Raw genomic sequence first — 25365 nt, 5'->3', positions numbered from 1 at the left:
TATCGAAATACTCGTTTCGAATGCGATTATTTGAATATCGCACTATCGATTCATTACCATGGCTTCTAACGGGGACATAGCGATATTCGTTCATTCACGGAGAGCACTGAGAGCAGAGCGCGGCCGGCGCTTCCTAACCTCACTCCCTGCGTCGTTGTAAATCGAAATGTATGCAAGCTTGAACTTCAGAAGTTTTATGTCTTATGTATCGTGATCATGTTATGTGCAATTAATATGTAGTAATTTTTCTTTACTAGATTGCGCAGCTAGTCGTCACAATGGAGGAAGAAGGGCACATCTCAGATGCGCTTCATAAGACGAAAACTTCCCACGGACGTAAACAACTAAATCAGTCCATTCAAAAAAGAATGGAGTTTTACTTCAGCGATGCCAACCTTAGCAAAGACCGATTCATGAGAAATCTCTTGGAGGAAAACTGCGGTGGTGAGTGAAACAATTTTACATAAAGATCTGAACCAGATAAATGTAAATATTGCGGGGCAAAGTGACATATTGACAGTGTAAGTCGGCAATCACATAACTCGGTTTGCAACGTCGCAGACTTCCTGTCATACTTTATTTTTTAAGCGGAAAACTACTCAAAGACAATTCTTTAAAACTGCCGGGATTTTTCTTCCCTGTGCGAAGATAATTCTACATAAACATCAAGGAATGATGTCAATTTGTTCTCTTTTAAAAACATAGCATAGAGGCGGAGATTTTCAGACACCGCAAACAAGTCATGTAATTGTCGACGTACACCGTCGATTTACAACAAATAACGCCAATGAAAGTCGCTAGAAATCGGAATCCTTCAATCGGAAACTAGGTATCCCTGCCACTCATTTTTGACATGTTCATATACTTGATGCCTTGATATTCCAAATTTAAACAGACGAAGACTTGAAGGTATTTCATAAAGTATAGATGTACTCTTATCGACAGTCAGCAATCACATAACTTGTGCTAGAGGTGTTGTCAGATAAGTTGGCATTTGTTTACTTTTGGTGTGCAAGGGCAGACGACGAATTTAGGCCTCTGCACAGACGGTTGTTCGCTACTATGCACCTTACAAAAATCCGTCTCATGATCCGCCAAAATCGGATCCGCTGCGGATCCAAATCCGCAAGTGCATAGAGGTGTCGTTAGATAAGTTGGCAGTTGTTTTATTTCGATTCGCAGGTGTTTTCGTGTCACTACTACCTACATGGAAACATTGGACTCTCGCAGAAGCGAAAAGACAAGCTTAGATAGGTTTATGGCCACTCTCAAACCTTGTAACGATTTAAGTTTTAGCCACACAGAAATCACAACCACATAAAAATCCGTCTCATGATCGTATCATAAAAAAACTACTCATTAGATATGATCCATGACTTTTATGTGGTTGTGATTTCTGTGTGGCTAAAAATTAAATCGTTACAAGGTTTGAGAGTGGCCATAAACCTATCTAAGCTTGTCTTTTCGCTTCTGCGAGAGTCCGATGTTTTCATGTAGGTAGTAGTGACACGAAAACACCTGCGAATCGAAATAAAACAACCGCCAACTTATCTAACGACACCTCTATGCACTTGCGGATTTGGGCCGAAATTGGCAGGAAGGAGATATTTAACATAGAATTTATGATAACAAGGAGAGGTCAGAAGTTTTATTTCTTCATAAGGCTCAGTGTTACCTCTAAAAGTGAATCCTCATATTCTTCCTGAGAATAATTTCTGACCTGGAGTTTCTGACTAAGAAATCATATGGCTTAAAGTCGAGCTCATAATCGCTCCTGAAGCATTATTACATACATATCCGTGTTTTTCATTCTTTCTTGTTCACAGAGGTTGATATATCAGTGTTTCTTAAATTCAACAAAATAAGAGAATTGACCGACAATGTTCAGGATATTGTGAAAGCATTGAAGAAGTCATCTCTCTTGTCTGTTACGGAAGACAAAACAAAAGTGTTTCGCACTACACCAGTCAAGGAAAAGGAGAATGTTGATGAGTGCACAATTTATGTTGTAAGTATATTAAATTTAACTTTTTTTTTTTTAATTTGTTGTAAAAATCTTCATCCACTCATTTTAGGAGTGGAGGGGGGGGGGGGTGAGATAACCATACCAAAGCTCTACAGAGTTAAAATCACCCTAAAATTTCACCAAACATTCATTTCATCAATTTATCAATTTTTATCAAATTTGAGGATTGAAATTTTCATGGAAGTATGTGTAAAAGTCAAAGCAAAAGTTTAAACAATTTTAAGATGTCCTACAACATAGCCTCAAAGCTTCATTGGTACTTCCATTGCCTGGCGTGAGAACTGATGTACTAAGAAAATCGTAAGTAGACAGTGAAGAGGCTGTTGCCGAGTTTAACTCAAAACATATACTATCTGCGATGGAAGTATAATGATGAAGTTGTTATCATTTTTGAATATCCAATAAAATCTATTATAAAGTTGACGTTGGGGTTTTCAGGAAAATCTTCCCATGGATGCAGATCATGACTGGCTGCAGAGCATATTCTCGCAATACGGCAAGATTGATTACATCTCAGTTCCTAAATTCAAGCATAGTGGCAAGGTGAAAGGTTTTGCTTTCGTGGAGTTTGAAACGCCGGAGGCAGCTAAAATTGCTCTGGATGTAAGTTGTACCCTTACTGTTCACGTTGCTCATCTACTTAGCCTTTGGAAAAGGATTCTTCATTAAACTGGTACTCTTTGCAAACTGATTGCGGTAGACGCACTAGTTGTTCAGACAGAAAGTTGGGGGGGGGGGGCGGTAGCCAACATACGGTACAATTCAGAAAATTTCAATAATTAGGCTCAAATGAACTTTTTCTCTCTATATTGAGATTTTCTGAATTATGATGCATGTTGGCTACCCCCCCCCCCCCCCCAACTTTCTGGAACACTTTGGGGAAAAAGGTATGTATTTCTCAGGTTCTCGAGCGCGTTTGAAAATCAAGAAAGTCAGGTAATCCGCAACGACCCTGAAAAGTCAAGGAATTCATTGAAAAAATCAGAGAATTTTCCAAGTAGCGCATCAGTTCAGCAACCTCAGTTGGTGCCATTTGAGAGAGCGCAAGCGATTTCAGAATGTCTTTTTCCTCAAATTAGATCTCTAGAAATTGAAATTCTGTCCACAGTTTAGAAAAAAAACGGTATTATCTGAAGGAAAAAAATTCAAGTGGAGGTTTTGATCAACATTCTAAGAAAGTCAGGAATAAGTCACTGAGTTTATACATTTTAGAGAGAGGGAAAAGCAAAACATATCAGGGAAAGTCGGGGAATTGGAAAATGAAGAAATTAGAGAAACCCTGAGACTTAGATCATCATCAGGGCAATCGCAATAAAACGTGGACATGTATCACTGAATTTTGGCAGCGAAGAACCTTCCAATTTTGTGAAAAATTTGCTCTCTTTTTCTCAGTAATTTCTCCAGTGGATTGTTATGATAAGTGAGTGAGAAAAAATTTCCTTTTTTCAGACTTTTACGAAGGCTGGTTGCAAATTACCATCAACTATACTTCCCAATCAACTTTGCAGTATTGCAACTTTTGATCGGACTGAAAAAAGTGTTGTGAAGAGCCATCGAGTTTTTGGTTCACACAGTGACACTAATAAAAACAACGGATCAGAGGAGGATACCAAGAAATCAGATGAGCCTATGAACGCTGATGTAACAACAAAAAAAAGCGGAATTAAGAAACGATCCCATGAGTCAAGTTCCCCTAGCATCCCTCAGAAAGTACCACGCTTAGAAGTACCTGAAGAAGAAACTTCAAAAGAGGAAAAACCGAAGAAAAAGAGGAAAAATTGTCAGTCAGTAGAAGAGAGTGAAAATGACAGCAAAAAAAGTGACTGCGATGAATCAGGTCGTAAAATATCCGAAGGAAACACGAAAAATGACTCGGTGGAAAGTGATAATGAGAAAACTTCTGTAAATGGTATGTAGTGTCTTATTATTGTGTTCAATTGTTGGTAGTGTTTCATTTTTTACAATTAACAAAAATTTTAAGGTTTTTTGCCATTTGTTCATGATACATGGAATATAATGCATGATTTCTTTGAGCCCCAAGAAATGAGCTGCTATTCAAGTCAAAAAAGTAACCATTACCATACCCTCCCTTGACTGATTTTATTCTTATTCTATATCATAAATTGGATGATTTATGCCATTAGTCTTGTGATATTAATTCTTCTCGATACAGTCAATTTTCTAATTTTTCAAAAATGATTTTCTCTTTCCTAATTTTCCATGCCATACAGCATAATTATTATGACAGGTAACTAAATCTTGACCCTCAGTTGATCGTTCCAGACAAAGGAACTTAACTCCATTCCAAAGTTGCAAAAGTGGCTCAAACAATTATATTTTTTACCAAAGTGTACCTGTGAAATTTTTTTTTAAATTTGTCTGATTTTTGCATGCAATCAGGAGAAAAATTAGTGAAATTTTCAATTGGAAATGCCCAAAATTCTTTTGGTTTAGAAGCAATTTGCAAGGAAAAATTGGGGAACATTGAAATGTAGTTACGTTCTTTCATGAGAGAAATGACAAGGTGGTAGTTGATGAAACGAATGTTAATAATCTTAATGGTCTCTTGCTTCTGTTCACGATGGTTGATTGAAAATGATTTCAGTTCAATCAGATCAATCCAACAGAATTGTTTTCCTGAAATATAAGCATGAGCTAAAGTGGGTCAAGCTAAGAAAACTATTTGTGTACATATTTCCACTCCTTAATTTGCAGACACCTCTGCCGACGAAAACTGCCAAGGAAACTCAGCCGCTGAGACAAATAGGAAAAAACGCAGGAAAAAGAAAAAGAAGAAGAGCAAGAAAATGAAGTCTGATGTAGCCTCGACTGGTCTTCAAATTTTGTCCAAGTAATGAATTTTTTTTTACACCTATGTCGTCTCTCTATTTTAACTAATGAACAATATGAGCTTTTTTTTAAAATTGTGTTCTAATGGTCAAATCTAGAAATTAGCAAAAAAAATTGATTCAGTCCATCTTAAGGCCAAATTTCTATTTTAAATATGAACAGAGATATCGCTCGTTTTAAAAACCTAGCAGATTATTTTGCATACCATTGTTCCTTCACTTTTTGCTCATCAATAATGAGACATGGAACAACCAGTGCACGTTTTCTTTTTCTAAATTTTTAGGACCTTTCCATATTTTCACTCATTTGCCCAGGCGTTTAATCGGGCATTTCTTGCACCGCGTTTAAAATTTTGCTATTACAACATGTCAATGTGTCCACAAAACGCTGGCTGAACTAAATCACTAGATCTACTGCCGAATCCTTTTAAAACTGTTCGATTTTGTAGCTGCTTTCCTAAGCATTCAATGAAACCTAATGTAAATTTCCAGGTGTGAATGGAAAAAGTTACGGAACAAATACCTGGAACTGCAGAGGTCAAAAATGAATTCTCTGAAGCAGTATTTGACCAAGATCAAGCATGACGACAATCAACACATTATGCGCATAGAGAAAACAGAAAATGAGTCTACAGAGAAATTCAGACAAGAGCCCACCAGCAAAGAAGTCTCCTCCACTCCGAGGGTGCAATTTGCCCCTGGTGTCATTTTAAAGCTGAATTTTGACGAGCCGATCGTTGATGTGAAATCATTCAAGGTAAGTGAAATGCCACAGGGCTGTGCTTTGTTAAGCATGGTTAGTCTTAAATTGATTGAAATCAAGTGAGGTTTTATTTGACAAAACGAAGACACTGAAGAAGGAGTATCGATAAAGGCTGATTAAAAATACTAGGAAATAATCGAGATACTTGTATGGTGCTTGCATCTGGACGCCAATTAGATGAAAAAATCACTATAAATACTGAAATTTCAAAGTAGCAAAAAAGTTGCTTTTAGCCTTGGTTTTCCATCAAATTTTTTTCTCTCGCACAAATCAACCATAATTTTTTGTTAAAATCTTGCTTAACCTCTCTTTGCTCAACAAAAAGTATGCTTTAATACGAGAAAGCTTTCATAGTTTTATGCCTTTTGAAATAAATAAACCACAAACAGAAATTGTGGGTCGTCAGATTATTTTAGAATCTATTTGTCTGGCAGTGGGATAGGATTTGTCAAAGTAGAAGGATGGTAAATTTTTAAATCATCGTCCCTAATTTTCTTTAAATTATGTGTTTTCCTTTTTTTTAAAAATCGCAGAATGAAGTGAAATCTCACGAAGGAGTGGAGTATGTTGATGTGAATGATGGAGCATTCATGGCATTTGTGCGATGTCGCGACAGTGGTATCAGCAAGCAGCTCAACTCGAAGAAACTCGGGACCTCCTCCACTATCCTCTCAGGTAATGTTCCTCCTGATTTTTTCTTAGGTTTTTAATGGGCCTGTTGCAAACTTTTGCTAGGGGAAGAACAAGAGTTGTTTCTCATAGAAAGTGGGTCAAAAATCACGATGACCTCATCGGCAAAGTCTGGAATGCACTTCTAACTTCACATTTTGTGTAAGGAATTTACGTTTTTTTGAGCCTCCTGCTTCAAAAACAATACCACGGCGCAGGTGAGCATTTTGTTAGAGGAGTCGTTCCATTCAAACCTTGCGTACTAGAATGATTTGCAATACTCAACATAACCGACGTTATCAGATGGATCTTTATCAACGCAAGGAAAACGTGAATGTAAACACTTAAGGTTGTTAACAAATGGTTAGATTTCATCCTGGTACATGAGCTTTGGCGGATTGACGTCAGCCATGTTGAATATTGTGCAGTATCCTACTGCACAGAGGTTGGAAGGAACGACTCCTCTAACGAAATTTTCACCTGTACCGTAGTATCGTTTTTGAAGCGGGAAGCTCCAAAAAACGTGGATTTCGTACGCATATCGTGAAGTTAGGAGTGCATTTCAAACTTTGCCGATGCACTCATTGTGATTTTTGACCCATTTTCTATAGAAACAACTCTTTCTTTTCTCTAGCAATAGTTTGCAACAGGCCTATTTGGCTTCATGTAGCAAAAAAGATCTATCTTAGTTTTTGTTTGGTAATGGCGCATTACTCAGCTTTATTTTTATGTGACCAGTACATGTTTCTTATCCTCATGCTTCTCAAAAATTACATCCGTCGATGATTTTCCTTGTTCATGGGGCCCAAGTTGTTTGAACATAGCCGACCGTTTTCTAGATTTTTGAATGCACCAGCTCTAAGCCTGTCCAAAGAACTGGATTTGCTTACGAGTAAAAATAAAAATCTCTTTCCCCCTTCTAGCCTCCCTGTCAATGAGGTATTGTCAACAGAGGCACATTTTCTCCAACCTTTAGCTGAACTAGTTTACAAAGTTGGTACGTTAGGTCCACTTTTTGGTTTAAGGTATCTTGAAATGCTACGTTTTTATCAAATCAGTTTGGCAAAAGCTCATCTGTGCAGACAAAGCCAAAGGTATCTTCAGCAATTAGCTTTTCATGCCCCAATTAGTGCCAAGAACTTTTTGTCTTCATTGTGAGCAGTATTATTGAGGCATTTGAAGGCGTCTTTTTTTCACTCCAAAACACTCTTAATTGCCGAGAATATTAAAAAAATGATGATTATGAATTGATTAAATCATCATAAGATACTAACAAGTTTGTTCGTTTGTTGGTTACAGGTGAGGAAGAAAAGAACTATTGGGAGAAGATACTCAAAGACCGTCACGAAAAAATGACCAATAAATCTCTGAGAGCTAACCAAAAAGGGAGGACCAAACTTCTGAAAAAAGCAGAAAAAGCCCTAGGAAAAAGAATTAGATTCGATTCTAGTTAGTCAGCATTTTGAGAACGTTTTCATCTTGAAGCACTAAGTTTTCATCAAAAAAAGACTCCAGATTATTTGACATGATTTCGTCTTATTATATAGATGAGCACTAAATCGAAATATTTATCCATGCTCCAATTGGTTTTGTCACTCCTTTTGTAAAAATGTAATAAAATGATTGTTTCACGAAAATCATGTTCGAAGGATGGCTTGAATCTCAGGGTGGAACTCGAATGGCCCGTTACTACATTCCATATCGACCAAGATCTTGTTGGTTAACGTAGAAATTTGTAATAGGCCTGTTGAGCTTATTGGAAAGTTCATTTGCCAATCGTTTTTTCCCACAATTTTCAAAAATAATGAACACCTTGAAATCTTTGTAAAATTACTTTTTAATGAGAAATTGCGATTGCTTCTTTTTGGAAAAGAAACAGCGGGTTTTAACTTTGCACTTGCTTCTGGAAAGCATTTTCATCCGGGCGATTTAGGAGAAAACAGCCTAACTGCATTTCATGTCGCTTTCTTGTGATTTAATAGTTTAACAGAGAATTAAACTATTCATCATTTTTAAACTTCCTGTGGAATTACCCTAAATTATCAAAAATGCACTCTCAAAATTTCAAATTTCAGTCTTTCTTGGTGCTCAAAAAATAGAACATCAGAGAAAACTAGGCAACGTCTCATGTAGTTAGGCTGTTTCCAATAAAACGCAGCCATTCCATCGATGAAGCTGCCATAAAGTTTTTCTATGCAAGTGCCTTGCTCCTCTTCTTGTGAGGATTTCCATCAAAGCAACTATGAGTCTTTTCTTTTCGCCTCAAGTATTATTTTTATTTTAAATGATAGTTAATCCAACACAACCATAGAGTACAATAGAGTCGCAATGTACTAGAGCGCTGATGAAGTCAATCCATGAATGGGCCATTCCGAGCCTCTTGTTCGCCGGAAAGTGGGAACCGTTCGGCATTTTTGAACACAGCGGCTTATGGGAGAATCACGGGCTGCGAGTGGTATCCGGGATTTATTCATTTCGATCAATCATTATTTCCGCGAATTTTGGCAAATTGTGTTCACCAAAGACATAACAAATTAAAAAATGTCCAACACTCCTGGTTTTTATGAAATAAATTTTATACCTGTATTTCCTGAGCAAAGACCGAAGTTGGGACCCTGCGCATATAGCATCGCCAATCGCCACACACTAGTCTCAGGAGCACTGGACGAAACAGCCTCAGAAAATGACTTCATCGGCGCTCCAGAACATTGCGAATCTATTGTACTCTATGAACACAACATCTTCCTCTTTGATTAGATGAAATTAGTCGCATGTGCAGGGTCTCTTGCTCTGTGATTGTTATGATTTAATCCTAACGATGCTGATTTATCAATAAAAAGTTTCTGTTTACTAAGCCAGATTTTAATTTATTCCCCAACGAGTCTTGACCAAATCGCATAAACACAATCCTTGATCCAAGCTAGTTGAATCAATCAACAATTGAACTCTCTAAAGTATGTACCAGGCTGTTGTAAAATTCAAACTGAAATTATACAAAGTATACAAATGATGTTATTTGCAGGGCATTTTATATTATATTTAGCAACAATAACCTTGTGAATGCTTTGTGGAGTCATCATTGGACAGAATATGATATTGAGTTTTAGTCCAAAAAAAAGTATGGAGGTTCATATGTTAATTTGACATTAAGTTAGAAGCTTCTCTTTAAATTAAGTCAATAAAATGCATAATGGCACTCTCTCTCCAAGGAGACTGCTAAGAGGCTACTCTCCTGCTAAGCATGATGTTAATCACAGGAAGATACGTTCCACAGTGCATTTTGGAGGAATAGAGTCTTTGACGCAGATGGAGAGTCTTTCGACCAATGGCATGGAAAATACAATTTTGACCTGTATTCTGATTTTTCACCTTGTTGATTAAACAAGCGATACTTTCGGGGAGAAATTTTCATGGAGCCAGTTTTCTATGAACAAAGGCCATTGTAACAATTAAGATCCATTTAGGCACCTATCTTACAGTAGCCCTGTCTTGTTAGATTTTCTGTGACTCATGTTCATTTGAATGATCAATGATGTATGAATACTTAGTACTCAGAATTTTTAAGAGCAGGATCAACTCAAATTGTAAAAAAAGAAGAATTAACCACAACAAAAATCAGACAGTTTTGAAGGTAAAAATTCAGACAGTAAAAATTTTTAATTTAAAATTTTCAAGACTTTTTTGACATAACGGTGGTAAGACAATAACGTGAGCGCCATTTCTGCCTTAAACATTAATAGGAGGTAAAACAAATTCTTGTTAGGTGGTTAATGAAAGGTGGTTCTAGTCTACTGAAAGGGTTCCTAACTTAGCAAAATTTATTTGTGAAAAATCACTTTTGCCGAACAGATCCCAAAACAGACAATGCTTAATAATCACTATGAGAAGCACTTTCAATTGTGTGCTTTTGCTGAGAGCTCTCATTCATGAAATCATCAGTGACAGTCTCTTTCAAACTATTCTTCCCGACTCAGTGGCCGCCTTTCTCACCTTGCTTCACTAGAACAAATGCAACTATTTAACATTTTGCATTTTGAAACTATAAATTCTAGTCCGGTTTAAAAACAACGTATGTGCCATTAGTTTCCCTATGCACATAGGTGTTTTTCCAGAAGAGCCAGAATTTACAGTTCCAAAGTGCCTCCATCTCTGCGAACCAAGACCAATACACACAGGTCAGTCTATTCTGAGAACGAATTTGGAAACCACTGCGCATTGGCAGCAGGAAGCTTAAATGCGATGAATCTTTAAAGGGAAAGGCCGAGTGACAGAAATCAAAATGACAATGCCAACACATCTGAGAGATGAAAATTTTCTTCAGCCGATGGTGGAACAGCAAAAATCACGTATTGTTGTCCTTCTGTTGCTTACTACCATCCTCTCTAAAATCCAATACTTCCTGAGTTTGAGATTTATCAGCATTTTCGCTTGGCTGTGCATTCTGAATATGGGGCTTCGGGATGAGTTCTGGGGGTTCATTTGAGAGAGTAGGTTCTTTTGAGAAATCAGTTATTGGTAGCCTGTCACCCCATTCTGACATTCTTACACTCCAATACGGCAACCTGGGACCAAAAAAAGTTTAACATTTAATGATAATTCTACAAACAGTTATCACAATTCCTTTTACTTTGATTTTTTTACGTTCACAAATACCTTAGGAGTATTTATCGAATCAATAAATTGCAACATTCAAAAAAACGATATCAGGAATTGAAGGAATTTTTCATCCGCAAAATGAGGAAGTCTTGATAAAAAAAGGCCTCAGTAAACAGAAAAAGGGCGTATTTTACTGTAAAGTTAAAATGAGTTTTGTTGCACACAAAAGATACTGCCAAGTGAACTTACATACTTCATGTGCAACCGCACACAATTCCTGGTGAACACCAGAAATGACTAAAATCCACTCTTTGACACACAATCTGTGCAGTTTGAACCGCGCTTTTTCAAGTTTACCATGTCGGAGTTAACAAGTTACCGGAAGTTTTTCTCAGCTTCTGGCGAGCAGGTTTGCTCAGTGAGATATGTGAAAAATCCTGATTCAAGCAAGCAAACAAACAATCTCACACTTTTTTTACGGTTGATTTTAACTGTTTTCAATTTCCGTAGGTTACAAAAGAAATTAGTCAAATCAATTGAAATCAAACATATGATGGATGTTATGCTCAGAGTTTCTTTTTTTCAAATAATTTTTTACAGCATATTAAACCACCTAATGAACTGAAAAAATTAAGTGAAAAACTGAGAGAGATATTCTCAGTTAGACCTGTCAGCCTGTCACTAAGTTTGATAAATGCTGAGATCAATGCCTCAATCATTTTTTCACTGTCCTCGCCAGTCAAAAAAGGGATAACAATCTACTATCTTCCTGATATATAAACAGTGCAGAAGGCTTATTTTTTACAATTTTACGTAATTTTCTTGTTTTGATCAGCAGGTATTCTTTGAACGAAAGTTTTACTCTGTTTATATTTTTACAAGATTAGGGGCAGTTCAAGTATTACAAGAACTACTTAATGTTCACCTCCCACTCGGGGGGAACATTGGTTGGACCCCGGCTCGCAACGTATCATTCCACACTGTACTAAAGCATCCTCAACCTCCTTTCAACCTGCCGCAGCACAGGCGTCATGCTCGTTCATCGACTGCATACTTTGCAAAGTGAGGGTTAAACCCCTTACTTAATGACTTTACAGTTAAAGGCAGTAGGTTAATGTAGAGGTCTCTATTCATGGAATGCAAGGATTGACGCGAATCAATGGAAATTGTATATTAACTAAACAGGTTGTTATCACGCCGTCGGATGTCAATGATTACTTTCTGTGACGTACTTTTCTTTATACAAAGGAGCAACCGAACAAAACAGAGTCAACCAAGGAATTGATAATGAAGGTCCTGAGTAAGATGGAAAGACTTACTTTCACAATGTCTTGTCTTTCTGAAAACAAATATCCTCATATGTGCCATGAGCAGTGCATATTCTACAGTGCGAGTGCTCAGTTCGAACTAGAACTGGTTTCAAGAATAAGAGACAGGCCACGAGGATCATTCGGCTCTCGCGTTTCCTGTAAAAAGAAAAAAACATACATCAGCTTGTGCAATCATGTTCATGTTACAGGGTTGCCACTTGGCGGCCGACTGCCTAGCCAGTTTTCAAGGAGTTCCCTTGTTTTTTTCCGAGATCTTCCTTATGTACTAGAAATGACAATAACATATATGTAACGTAAATAAAGTTATAATACAGGAAAGTGACTAAAAAAAACGAACGACCATCTTCAAAAGGTTCGTAATCAGTTTGGGCAAATGACCCTCAACGCATAATTTTAAAAGTAACGCGGTTTAGTAAGGAAGGCAAGCATAAATAATGATAATGGTGAATTTTATCTCTTTGTGGGGAAACTCTGTTATTTATTTGTGTATATTCCCCCATTTTTTGCCAGGCAGCTCCAGTCCCCATGTTTTCCAATTGTCTTTCTCCAGAAAGGCAACCTTAGTTTGTAGTACTTGGGAACTAATGGTATTCAACTCTGCAAAATAATACTGTTCACAACTTCACGACTTCCTCGCGTCAGCTGATTATTAAAACTGATAGATAAAGCAATAGACAAAGAAGAAAAGGAGAAAATGGAGCAATGCTATAGGTGAATGCAGGGATTCGCAATGGCAAAAGAGGTAAGTAATAGACTGACTAACAGCAACTCACTTCACTATGGTGGTCACAACCACCGATTTCAACCAGTCGGATTGCTTCCGTTTTCCGTTCCTATTAGTGCAAATAATCGGCTCGGTGGCATAAGAAAATTGGAGCTATGATAACCAAAAATGGTGGACACTAAGGAGCTTAAAATTTTCTTCTGTGACAAATACTTCTTAAATGAGTTATTTTATTCTATTTGTTTTTTGTAAAATCAGAATTGCTCGTCTCGAAAAATGAGAAAGAGAAAGTTAAAAGAAAATGGTTGATATTTTCTAACTTTTTACAAAAAGGGTGTTTATGAGGAGCTAAGGTTTGAAAAAGAGAGAGTAGGGTTGTTGGCATCCGTAAAGGTAGAAGCTTACAAATAGCATCTCCTCGATTCAAGTAGTATTTTCACTGGAAAATGCTCTCATTAGAAGAGGAAGCGTAACGATAGGCACAAATTTCAGTGAGCCGCTGTAATTAAAAATGAGTGTAACACAATCTCCAAATATGGACCTGATACGCTTTCCAAATAGAACTAACTTCAAAAGCGTTCAATACGTTTATTAATTTGAATTATATGCTTACTATTAATAACGCCATTAAAAGAAAGAATGAAGAAACTTTCGATTAAAAATTTTTGAGAGCCTTACCTTCTCAGTACTACATACGAATATGTTTCTTTCGCTCGACGTTCTTTATTGTCAAATGGGTTTTGGATGAAAGCCTTTTCAAAAAAACATTTTTCATTTCTGGACATTTTTGGGCACTTCATGTCATGAGGGCACTAAAGAAATGGAGAAAAGAGCGTTATTAGTTGAGAACAATAAATAATATTCAATAGCAAAAATGCCGCTCATATCAAAATTAGGCTTCTGCACAGTTTTTTTTGTGATTAGGTGTTGAGAGGAGTGCGTAAAAGTAATGAATTTTCATACACTTTTTCCAGGTTTCATTTCTATTGAATTTTGAGTGTGGAAAATTGATTTTTAAAGTTGCCCAAAAATTCCACAACCCCATATCAAAGGTTACAAATGTCACACCAACAGATTTTGAGATGTCACAAGAAGAATTTACCTACCTAACACTTCTTCCACCTGCTTTTGTTTACTTACTATCAGATCGCAATGATACCAAAAGGTTATAAATCTCAACCCTGCTTAGAATATTATCACTGGTTGAAGTGAATTATTTTTTTTTTATTTTTTTTTTTTTTTAAATTAAATGAAATCGTTTATTTGAGAGTTGAATCGTGCAGTGGCCTTGTTGCATTGGATTTGAGGCAGTTGAAACCATGGGTCTTTGCCTCATATTGAAGTCAAAAGCTTCGAGCCAATGTGAAAAATGTGGCACCTTACAAAAGCAAGTTTTTTGCCGTGTGTAACGGTAAAGTACTTAAATACATGGTAAAAATCTACTTTTCAAAAACTTTTAGAGCGGTATAAATTACATCCTTAAATGCAAAATTTCCTTGAACCACTATTGCCATGACAAGATAATCCTAGGAGATCAAGATTTGGACATGACCTTACATGTTAGAGTGCATTATTACATTACACTCTTAAATACATACCATCTACATTATAAATCCTTGTACCGTGTAATTAAAGGCAAAATGAAGAAAAAGCTGCAAAAGAGGTTATAATTGGGTCCATGGGAAAGTAAGATTTTTCACAAGGGAGAACTGGTTATGAGCTTCAATGATTTTCTTTTATTGTGTACTACTTCAAAACAAATCCTCAAAAAACAGATCTCCAGTGGACTGTCAGTACTTCTCAAATTATCGCCAATGTTTACATTTATGTTGAGTAAGCAAGAACATCGATACCTTGCACGCTTATTATGTTGCCATACCGAGCATCATCACCCAGTCCATGTAGACGTAGGTGAGTTCATTGACAACGCACCACAATTATGATGAGCATTGGTTAAAGTAAAAAAATTGCAAAAATACTCACAGGGGCAAAAACGTGCGAATCGAAGGACTGTTTGCGGCCTTTTGAAAATAAACCAAGTAGAAAGTCTCTGGCTTCATTGATAACCTTAACAAGAGAAAATTGAAGAAAAAGTTAAAGGAACTCAATAAAAAATACCATGATTCCATTAGCCCAGTTAGGTAGTGAGGTTTGAGCATATTTAGAGACCAGTTCAAGGATTTTCAAATACTATTTTTTACAAATTATCTATCCTCATAATTCGTGTGCAGGTCAGACCTTTTTTGGCACTTAAAAATAAAAAATTCAGCACTTGTACGCACACGTTTAAATATTTTCAAATAATCTTAACAATTGTGCGCCATGACGCGAGTGTTACACAAATGCGGCACACAGACAGGTTCCAGCATCTGATGAATCCCGAGCAAATGCAACAGAAACGACATAAAATTGAAATTAGAACTAAAAAAATATACTTCTGACATGTTTTGTGGAGCTATGACACTATAACTTTTTTTTTTTTTTTTTTTTTTTTTTTTAAGGACAACAAAAAAATTACAAATTGTCACCACTACCATACTGATCTAAGGTAACTATGACTGGGTAACTATGACTGGTATCTACGGTGACTATGGTAAGGTGACTATGTTAAAGTTGATTACTATAACATGTGAACAAATACATTTTTCATTCTGCTGGTCAATATCATCTACTGCCAATCGTTGGTACCTAACTGATGAAAAAATTAAGAATATTGTTGTTAACTATCGATTATTTTTACTTTCATGACTTGATCATAGCTCAGTGAGGATTTCCAGCTGATTTTTGGGTCAATTCCACAGGGGTGCAGATAGTGCTTGATTAGCCAAACACAGGCCAACCTTGAGAGAAATGTGAAGGCACCTAAAAAGAGAAAAAATGTGAAGGCAGAGGCATACAATTTTTTTTCTTTTTAACTTAAGTATAATTTCTTTGTATTAATACCCTACGTTTTGTGAACAAAACCATTAGTCATTATTTTTTGAGAGGGGAACTATTAAACATGTTACTTATTGCAAAGGAAACTGTAGAATTCGTTCTTTCATAGAATAAAATAGTAAAGGGTTCCCTCTTTTACAAAGAAAATATAGAGTCGCTCAGCTCTATTGGGACAGCAATGTGAAGGCAGCCTCAAAATATGTGAGGGCAAAGCACTTTCCGCAACCCTGCGATTTCAATCAAATTCATCAAACAAAAACGAAAAATTGACTAACCTGAAAACCTCCATGGGTACCAAGTTCAACCAAAACCAAATAATCCTGTGTTTTGTCCCATAAATTACTAAGTGTTTCTAGCCGCGATTTGGCATCTGGTAATTCTAATAAAGAGAAAGCACTCACAACAATGTTGTATTTACGCTGAAACAGAAAAAATGTACTTACTTTTTTTAAATCATTTTTCTACGACCAGTTTGCCCATTTTTTTCTACTTTTCAATGAACCACAAATGGTAAAGGATAAAATACTTTTCCATAATCACGTGTTTTCCTTCTATAAATGCCAGCTTGGTGTTGAATCCCTTTCGCTTAATTTCCAGGAAATTGTCTAATCACTCATCTTATGGACAAAATTTAAAGAATGAAAAATTCACTAAAGAAGTGCTAAAAGCCCCGAATGAGTTGGAATCAATGTAAGCTATAGCTCAAGTATTACGTAACGTACTTCTTTCAATTATTTTACCCTCCCCCTTGTAGGGCACCCGTAACGCAGCCCTACACCCCTCCCCCCTCTTTGAATTGCAAAATGCTGGTCTGACCTCCCCCCTCCCCCCATTTTTCAAAAAATCAAGAGAACGCTGAGAAGAGCTTGAAGAAAATTCGGGGCTTTTCAGAAATATTTCGCTGAAATATGACAGGAGGAGATTCATAAAGGTGTGAAAATACATGATTAGATTTGTTTTATTCGTAATTTTACCGGAAAAGTGCACTTGGACAATTTTGAATGAGTTAGCGATTGCAAAAATAATATTGAAATAAAAAACGGAGAAAAATGTACAAGAAGACAAAATTTATTTTCAATTTTTTCCATGTCCCCCCCCCCCACCTCGGATTTATTGAGTAATGCTGGGCTTAACCCCCCTCCTCCTCTGTAACGCTGGCTCACACCCTACTTCCCCCCCCTCCAAGTGCATTACATAATACTTGAACGGCCCCTACCCTGTAGTTGACAAAGTTAGTCAACAAAAGACTGTTCCTTTTGCCGGCTAGTTTTGATCTGCTATGAAATTTCTTCACTGATGAAGGTCGCATACGTTTGTGCACTTACACAACATTTACATTTGCATTTTAAATTTGTATGTTTGTGCTTGAAGAAGAAGCTAATGAAACTGACAGACATCCTTTTATCTAAATTTTTTACAGTTAAAAAACTGATTTTGTTTAGAAATGCAAGACACAAAGGATCTTTCTACATTTACAATCTTGTGATGAAATTGAATAAACATATTCGAAAACCATAAAAATCCTCAAGATCCAATATTCCAAATTTCTGGGCAGATTGCGATCAGCTCTGGCAAGTCCCAATCTTTGTTTGCCCAGCCAGAACCCGACCTGCTGAAAACACAGCTTTAACAAATAAAGATAAAGAAATAAAATACTAAGTAAATCATGGCAGCATCACCTAGCAGTTAGGAATTGAAAAAACATCCTATAACTTGGTAGAGACATGACCATGCTCCAGAAGGCTATACGCTGTAGCATTTGTTACAGTTATCGATATGATTTTCTGTTGGTTCATCAGACAGCTGCTGAGCCATGTGGTGGGATGAAATCACGTTGGTATGCTAGCTAAAGAGGAGATGACGAGCGTAGTCAGATAGCAAGTAAAAAAAAAGAAGAAAATAATGATTTTGCCACAGAGGCACCACTTTTTGTGCTTATGGAGCAACTGTTGTGGAAATAGATTGAATAATTTGGATAGGTATTACCTGTGATGAAATAGGTAAAAATTGTCGAAAATAAACTTGAGCCTTGACAAGCCTTTTTTTTGGTTGCTCTAGCGCTAAGATTTGTCTGGAGATATCCTGCATCTTGCTTGATGAGTCCACGCAATAGTATTCCTTGATTGAATCTTCCCAGACACCTTGGGAGGCCCTTTGAATAAAATTTATAAACGTTACAAAGTAAGAAACAGTGTCTTAGGCAAAAAAATATTATCGATTTGCATGTCACACTGATAATTTAGTGCACTTTCAAAGGGCAGCCTCATGATTTGCTGCTTTCAAGCAGAGACGTGTCCTTAAACCGCACAAAGGCTTGGGCAAGCTGCCACGGTCAGAAGTAGAAACATGCACTGATGAAAAAGACGTAATGTCGGCATCTTTCTCTAAATTTGAGAGGCTTTATTCTTTCTAATTTGTGAGTTATTTTGAAGATAATCAAGGTTTGGTATAGCAAAAATATGCCTTCCTCTAATTTATGGAACTTGAGAAACTGTACAGAAAAATCTAGCACTCAGCAAAAATACCTCCATTTTAAAACAATGAAATCGATTTACTACCTACTTAATATGACACCAGTAGAAATCAGTTTTTCTTTTGAGAACCACAAATTTGAATTGATAAGCACCAAAAATTCTATTTTTTTTACTAATGAGTGAAATTTGGACATTTTTAACACATCTAATAACCTTCGTTGTACAAAAGACGTACAGCCTGTTGTTTCAGACCGACTTGATATCCATCTTATCTACCCAACTCATGCGAGGCACTCTTCTATCAGCTAAATTTGCCCACTTGATAATGTGAGAAGGACTTCTGAAAAATGCACTAATAAAATAAAAAATTCCAGCATGTTCATTAATTTACCTCTGATAAGAAATCCCTTATTCGAGTGAAACTCATCCAGTATTTTCGAACTTACCAAATTACGGTGCCAACTCCAGATCCGAAGTCAAAAACTGATTTAGGCTGGAATGAAGGGTCCCTTTTGTTGATTTCAGCAAATATAGTGCTTACAATTGCGTATTCAGCCGCTGATCTTCCTACAAGATATGTATAGCACAAATAACCCGAGAAGTCCATTGCGGTCCAAATGTACGTATGTCTCAGGAGGGATTTAACTACTTCCTTCTTTGCCTTGTCAATCACTTTTGGACTCAACTTTTTGGCATTTGAAATATTATCTGTAAATAATTAAATTTTCATTGCAGAATATGCCACATCATGATTCACCAATAGACCAGAATCAAAAACGTACTTATTTATGGAGGTATAAATTTATTCAAAGGGCTATTTCTGAATTTGAAAACAAATTTGACCTATTTTTTGGTATTCCAGTTTTACACATAGATAGACGCTGCCAACCTTACCAATGATTTCTAGAGCTAACTTAAATTCAGCATGGCTGCAATTCACCAATAGAGAGATAAAATGTGTGTCATGGACCATTTTTTATACAGCATATACTTGAATATGACAGAGGGATAAAGCTCGATAGGGAACTGATATATATAGCTAATTTTAGGAAGAATGTATGTGCCATTCATTTCCTTGTGCAGATACAGGCTTTTATGGATAAGCCAGAAAAAGTTGTTCTTCATTGCAAAATGAAATCCACCTTTCCTCAGAAAATAATGGCTGTGCCAATTAATCTTGAAAAATTTGTTCTGCTGAAGGTGCTTGGTCAACACAATATTTAGGAAAAAAGTGGTTGGATGAGAATCGTGGGATTTTGAGGACAGGGCGCATGAGTGCAGTTTTTGAAAAAATTGAAGTATTGAAGATTTCAAGTAAAACTTGTCTTAATGCATATTCTATGAAAAATTTCCTCCCGAATTCCAATTTTTAAGCATCAAAAGGTTAGTTCGAACTTTTTTCCGCCATAAGAATCCTTGTAATTTTGAAACTTTGAGCATGTATTTCTCGAAATAGCAAAAACTGCACTTATGAACCTTGTCCTCCAAGCTCCTCAATTTTCCTTCTACCATAAAGTTGGTCAATTCTTCCCTGAATATGAGATAAAAAACAAACCATTTCCCTGTTTGAAAGACCCGTGTATCTGACCACAACAGTGCGCAAATGCTGAGCTTGTGAGCACAAGGTTTCCGAATTTTTCTTGGCCATTAGAGATGAAGAAGGTAAATACGTCAATTCTGCCGTGCTATGGAAAAACGCCGTATGAACATTCGAGAGTTGCCAAATTTCCCTCGATAAAATATGTATTTTTTATGATATTCATGCACATTTTTCCTTGAAATTTTAAGATATTTTAGATTGAATTGCGTACAAAATTGTCTGAAAAAATTGAGGAAAAAAATTCAATATGATCCAAGTAAGTTAAGGTTTTATTGAAGGAAATGTGGCAACGTCTGAAGTTTCATACGCACGGCAGAATTACCAAAGACCTGCATGTTGTGAACTCCACTAACCCAATGGTTACAGATTCACTTCTTGGTCCAAATAGCCATGAAACTGGTGCATTACTAGTAGCGCATTAAAATAGTGTCCCTATTACTTTTTAAGGCATTATGAGAATAAACCTTGGACAAATGTATAAAGAGCGACGCCAAGAATGGCACAATTTGGGCCAGCAGGGATTTTTCTGAAACCGGGTCCAAACGATACCTTATGATACCCTAAAACTCTGGTAAAAATTTTAGCTTGAAAATACGCACGGTTTTTGAGAAATGAGGGGGTAAAGTTGCCAAATCGCCATCATTCTGGACAGCATTTCTACAGCAAAAAGACGGGGAAAATGGACGAAAAAGTTACACCTTTGATGGGTTTCGGCTGTAAATGTTCTCATTGGGCCCCCAAGCATTTACCTGTGTTCAGTTTCAAGAATTTTGGTCGTACAGTGGTCCAAAATGGGTGGAAATTGTCGACAAATCAGGATTCTTTGTCAAATTTTTAGAAATGGGAAGTAAAATTGTCGGTCTGCTGCAGTTTTCATGGCTAACAATGTTCGTATCGGTCATCAATGCATGAAATTGTGTTCAGCTTCACAAATTTACATCGCACAGTGGTCAAAAATGGGAGAATTAGTGGACAAATTAAGATCCTCTGTCAAACTTTTTAAAAATGAAGTGAAACTGTTGGTCCCCAGTAGAGTTTAGATCCCGGAAAAATTCATGTTTTTAATTTTTTTAATTATTACTACATGTCAGACCGTATTGTTCATAGAGCTTTGTAGCATTATCTCAATAAAATATGCAAACTTTCAGAAATTTAAAAAAAAGAAGGAAAAATGGAGAGAAAAAATTAAAAAAAGATTTAAATAGTCAAAAAAAGAATTTAAAGAATTTTTCCGGGATCTAAACTCTACTGGGGACCAACAGTTTCACTTCATTTTTAAAAAGTTTGACAGAGGATCTTTATTTGTCCACTAATTCCCCCATTTTTTACCACTGTGCGATGTAAATTTGTGAAGCTGAACACAATTTCATGCATTGATGACCGATACGAACATTGTTAGCTATGAGACTGCAGCAGACCGACAATTTTACTTCCCATTTCTAAAAATTTGACAAAGAATCCTGATTTGTCGACGATTTCCACCCATTTTGGACCACTGTGCGACAAAAATTTTTGAAACTGAACACAGTTAAATGCTTGGGGGCCCAATGAGAACATTTACAGCCGAAACCCATCAAAGGTGTAACTTTTTCGTCCATTTTTCCCGTCTTTTTGCTGTAGAAATGCTGTCCAGAATGATGGCGATTTGGTAACTTTACCCCCTCATTTCTCAAAAACCGTGCGTATACTCAAGCTAAAATTTTTACCAGAGTCTTAGGGTATCATAAGGTATCGTTTGGGCTCGGTTTCAGAAAAATCCCCGCTGGCCCAAATTGTGCCAAAGAACGGTCGTTTTTGGCGTCGCTCTTTGTCTTGTTTCCCATTCAGCCAACAGTCACCAGTACCTGACACTACCCTCAATTAATTACTACCTGTTTTGTATAGGTTTCTACAGATGTCAGCTGAAGCTTTGTCACTGTTTCTATGATGAGGTGTGGACCAGCATGACCACGGCCAATGTGTTAGGCATTAAAGAATATTCGAAACTGTTTCTAGAGGTTTTCCCAACTTGTGATATTGCAATGGCAGATAATAACAGATAAACAGATATATATTTCTGAACCTTACTTATTTTTAGAAAATTTATCTGTTCAGTAATTATAATTATTATGACAATTATTATCATCAAATTAATTTCATATGATATTAGCTGTGAGATTTTTCGGATTCTTGGGAGATTGTTTTATGGTCTTATGGAAAGATCAATACCTACAAAATGAATGGCTGATACTTCATTAAAAAACTGTATTTTTATAAATGACAGCCATAGCAAATTGTTAATTTGCAAAGGCAAAATCACTGGTGCACACTGTAATGGTACACACTCAGTGTATTTTCATTGGCAGTCGAAAAATCAAAGGTGACAAAATTGACAAACAAACTTACACTTTTCTCTAACTCTATCCTGCATAAGTTGAGCTTTCTGGGCAACTTCTTCCTGCTCAACAGGTCTTAGCCTTTCTCGGAGGTAATTAGTTAAAATGATTGCATCATTCCTTAAACAAGCAATGGACTCATCTGATAAACAAATAACAATTCAAATTAAGTGACCAAGAAAATTTACTTGGGAATGTTTGTTGAAATACAAGGACAGGTTTTAATGTACATTCACCTATTTTTTTTTTTTTTGTACATAAGCACCAGAGGTGCACATTTTCTAGGCTTCTGAAATTTTCTGCACCACGCATGGTTTTTGCAAAAAGGTCAGCACAACGCGCTGATTTAACCTGAAAACACTAAACCAAAAAAAAAAAAAAAAAAAAAAAAAAACCTCCCAGCCTCCACAATTCAGGTAGGTAGGTAGGTTAATACCTACCTACCTTAAAGGTTTTCAAAATAGTAATAGTTGTTCTTTGGTATTTAATACTTTTTGAAGTAGCACATTATTGTGATCCCTTATCAGGATCCATTCCTCGAGTTATGATACAGAATTTTGCTCAAGGTTTGCAAAATTATTTAGTCTTCTGAGGCAGAAACTGTAAAGGGAACAACTATAAATACTGCCCTAAATCTTTGTGAAAGACTCTTTTCCTTTCTGCTCTGGAGAAATTTCCAAAGGACAGGTCTTTATCGGACTCTAATCTCTTGAGATTACACCGAGATCAATATTTCAACCTTACTCAACGATTCCCCATTCATAGTGACCCAGAAATGATTTGCTACAAAAAATTTTGGTTAAAAATGGTTCCATAGAGTACAGAAAGTCAGAGTAAGCAAAGAATAAAAAAGGTTTTACCAAAGAGCATACCTTCCAAGACCTTTTTAATGGACTCATATATTTTTTCCGGGACTTGGTACGCTGGAGTTAATACTCGCCCTGGATGACGTCTAGGGTGCATAGTCTCATCTTTAAATTTCTTAACTATCTCCGGGTCAAAATGAGGAACAAGCTTCATTTTCGTTGAGAACTGAAAATTCAAAGGAAATAAACAATTTTGAGAACAGTTGATGTAAGCACAGAGTAGGATTTGTTAACTGATGGTGAGATAGACCCTTGCCAACATATTTAAGAAAAGATGGGGTGCAACATAGGGCAATATCCCTCCATAATTTTGAGAAGTTTATTACTTAGGGAGATTTCTCCAAATTTTCTTTCGACAAACATTAAAAGACTCAGATACACTAAAATTAAATTCTGTGCGTACCTCTGGATATAAAAGATCCCGAAAATTACTGATTTTTCTTTCTCAGTCAGATGGAATGTGTTGTAATTCAAGCTTGGACAGTTAAGAGACGATTGCATTTTGTAGCAGAGAATGGTTATAGCAGGCTGAATTTTTTGAAAATTATTTACCCTTCTTGATGCAGATGCTCAAAGGGTAAAAGGACTACATGGGAAATTTTGGAACGGTGACTTGGATAACGAAGTGCGAAACCATGTTTCTCCATAGTAATGTTTCAAAATTTCCGCTCCTACTTTATTTTTTGACAGAAAAACGATTATACTTCTTAGCTTCATATCTATCCAAAATATTCTACTAATAGGGAAGAAAAATCAAGCAAGTTTCCAAGAAATTATGTTCACTAGTTCGCCAAAGAAAAAACAAAGTATGACAGGGAGTTTGCAACGTCACAAATAGAACATAGATACATGGTTTTGCGCTTTATCCAGTATTAATTGGCAAAAGATTGTAAACACAACAGATGTGCCTACATAACTGCTCTGAGGGTGTGGAGTTTGCATACCACTGAAAGCAATGAATGTGCGAGCCGTACGCATGTTGAAAACAAGATTTAAGAGTGAAATTGAAACATCCTAGGCTACTACGTTCTTCAGATTGGAGTTTGGTTGAGAAGTGCGTCCTGTATTCGAAAAGTATATCTTGAAAACTTGTCCTCGATTCGAAGAAAGCCTGACCGTCCTGTGTGAATACACACCAACTGCTCGGCGACTAAATAACAGATATGAGCTCATGAAACTACACACAACCAATATTACTTAAAAAACTGTGTCCATTCCGTCTTTTGCACCTCTTGAAGCATGAATAGGTGTCCTGATTAATGAGTTGTGATGACTTACTCTCCTCCATGCAGTGAACATAGCTGAACAACATCGAACGTAGGCAAACTTCTACTAGGCAATCGGAGGACAGCTACCAAACTCTCAGTCTTTTAAAACTATTGATACGAAATTTGGTGGTGATAATCAGTAAAAGAGGGATTATAAATTCAACTTAGCGAGCGGAAAAAATAAAAATTGGCTATCCCGAGGTAAGGAAGTGCCCGAAAGGGAAATATTTAAGTTGAATAAGTTGTAATGTAAATGGTGTAACCTCAAAACGGAACCAACACATGCTGCTGATAAGGGTAAGAAGACATGCCGCATGCCGTTTCGGCCGACCGCCGTCATTGGCCCATTGACGTATAATACAATTGTATTATACGTCAATGCATTGGCCCGATTGGCCGACTGCCGTCATCTCGTCAACCAATAGGAGTCTATGGTTTAGTCTCAGTTGATTCCGACAGAGAGCAGGAAGAGCATAGAGCGGGCATTTTTGAAAATTGTTCTGGCCGCCAAGCGGGGCGGGTGAGCTTATCCCTACAATCATTTTTTACTACTATTTCTTTGGATTCAAAATTCTAAATTCTTTTAAATTTTATCTTAATGAAAACTCTTATCGAAGTAGACATATTGTTCTTGAGTCACCTACCAGTTACCACCTTGACGCATCGCGGAAAAATATATAACCGGCGCAGCCATTTTGTATTGTATCCTTTTGGAAATTCTAAGGGTGGTTATTTTTGTATGTTTTTTACTTCATTACATTGGTTTTATCATTTTATTCATTTTGCCAAGTCCATCATGAGCGTCACATAATACCGTCCATCATCCCCCGCCCCTATCGTTTCTATGACTCAAACACTTCTTTTTACCTTCTCATTTTCTAAATTCC

At 36.6% G+C, this 25365-nt stretch overlaps 2 protein-coding genes across 2 annotated transcripts; one reads left to right on the top strand and one right to left on the bottom strand.

The window, feature by feature from the left end:
• Window positions 1-126: 126 nt before the first annotated feature.
• On the top strand, window positions 127-9161 carry Larp7 (La related protein 7). Its single transcript, XM_019044351.2, has 8 exons — window positions 127-444; window positions 1827-2008; window positions 2465-2629; window positions 3476-3935; window positions 4742-4877; window positions 5368-5632; window positions 6172-6313; window positions 7607-9161. Exons 1-8 carry the CDS (start codon window positions 279-281, stop codon window positions 7759-7761), a joined length of 1671 nt encoding a protein of 556 aa, XP_018899896.2. The 5' UTR covers window positions 127-278; the 3' UTR covers window positions 7762-9161.
• Window positions 9162-13617: 4456 nt separating this feature from the next.
• Window positions 13618-24771, bottom strand: LOC109032290 (ribosome assembly protein METTL17, mitochondrial). Its single transcript, XM_072301086.1, has 8 exons — window positions 24489-24771; window positions 23217-23376; window positions 22355-22486; window positions 18816-19077; window positions 17882-18047; window positions 16171-16314; window positions 14942-15025; window positions 13618-13770 (listed from the first exon to the last, which is right to left on the bottom strand). The coding sequence occupies exons 1-8, from the start codon at window positions 24507-24509 to the stop codon at window positions 13633-13635; spliced, it is 1107 nt and encodes a 368-aa protein (XP_072157187.1). The 5' UTR covers window positions 24510-24771; the 3' UTR covers window positions 13618-13632.
• Window positions 24772-25365: the final 594 nt, after the last annotated feature.

This window comes from Bemisia tabaci, chromosome 5, assembly GCF_918797505.1.
Source record: "Bemisia tabaci chromosome 5, PGI_BMITA_v3".
Classification (NCBI taxonomy): domain Eukaryota; kingdom Metazoa; phylum Arthropoda; class Insecta; order Hemiptera; family Aleyrodidae; genus Bemisia; species Bemisia tabaci.
The sequence above is the reverse complement of the archived record's forward strand: the minus strand, read 5'-3'. Positions and strand labels throughout refer to the sequence as shown.

Excerpts from the sequence above, each read along its gene's own strand:
- Larp7 (XM_019044351.2), top strand. The coding sequence starts at position 279 with ATGGAGGAAGAAGGGCACATCTCAGATGCGCTTCATAAGACGAAAACT. Across the intron at positions 3,936-4,741 it reads TGAGAAAACTTCTGTAAATG|ACACCTCTGCCGACGAAAAC; the intron begins GTATGTAGTGTC and ends CTTAATTTGCAG. Across the intron at positions 4,878-5,367 it reads GGTCTTCAAATTTTGTCCAA|GTGTGAATGGAAAAAGTTAC; the intron begins GTAATGAATTTT and ends GTAAATTTCCAG.
- LOC109032290 (XM_072301086.1), bottom strand. The coding sequence starts at position 24,509 with ATGTTCACTGCATGGAGGAGA. Across the intron at positions 18,048-18,815 it reads GGAGTTGGCACCGTAATTTG|GGCCTCCCAAGGTGTCTGGG; the intron begins GTAAGTTCGAAA and ends TTTTATTCAAAG. Across the intron at positions 15,026-16,170 it reads GTACCCATGGAGGTTTTCAG|GTTATCAATGAAGCCAGAGA; the intron begins GTTAGTCAATTT and ends TCTCTTGTTAAG.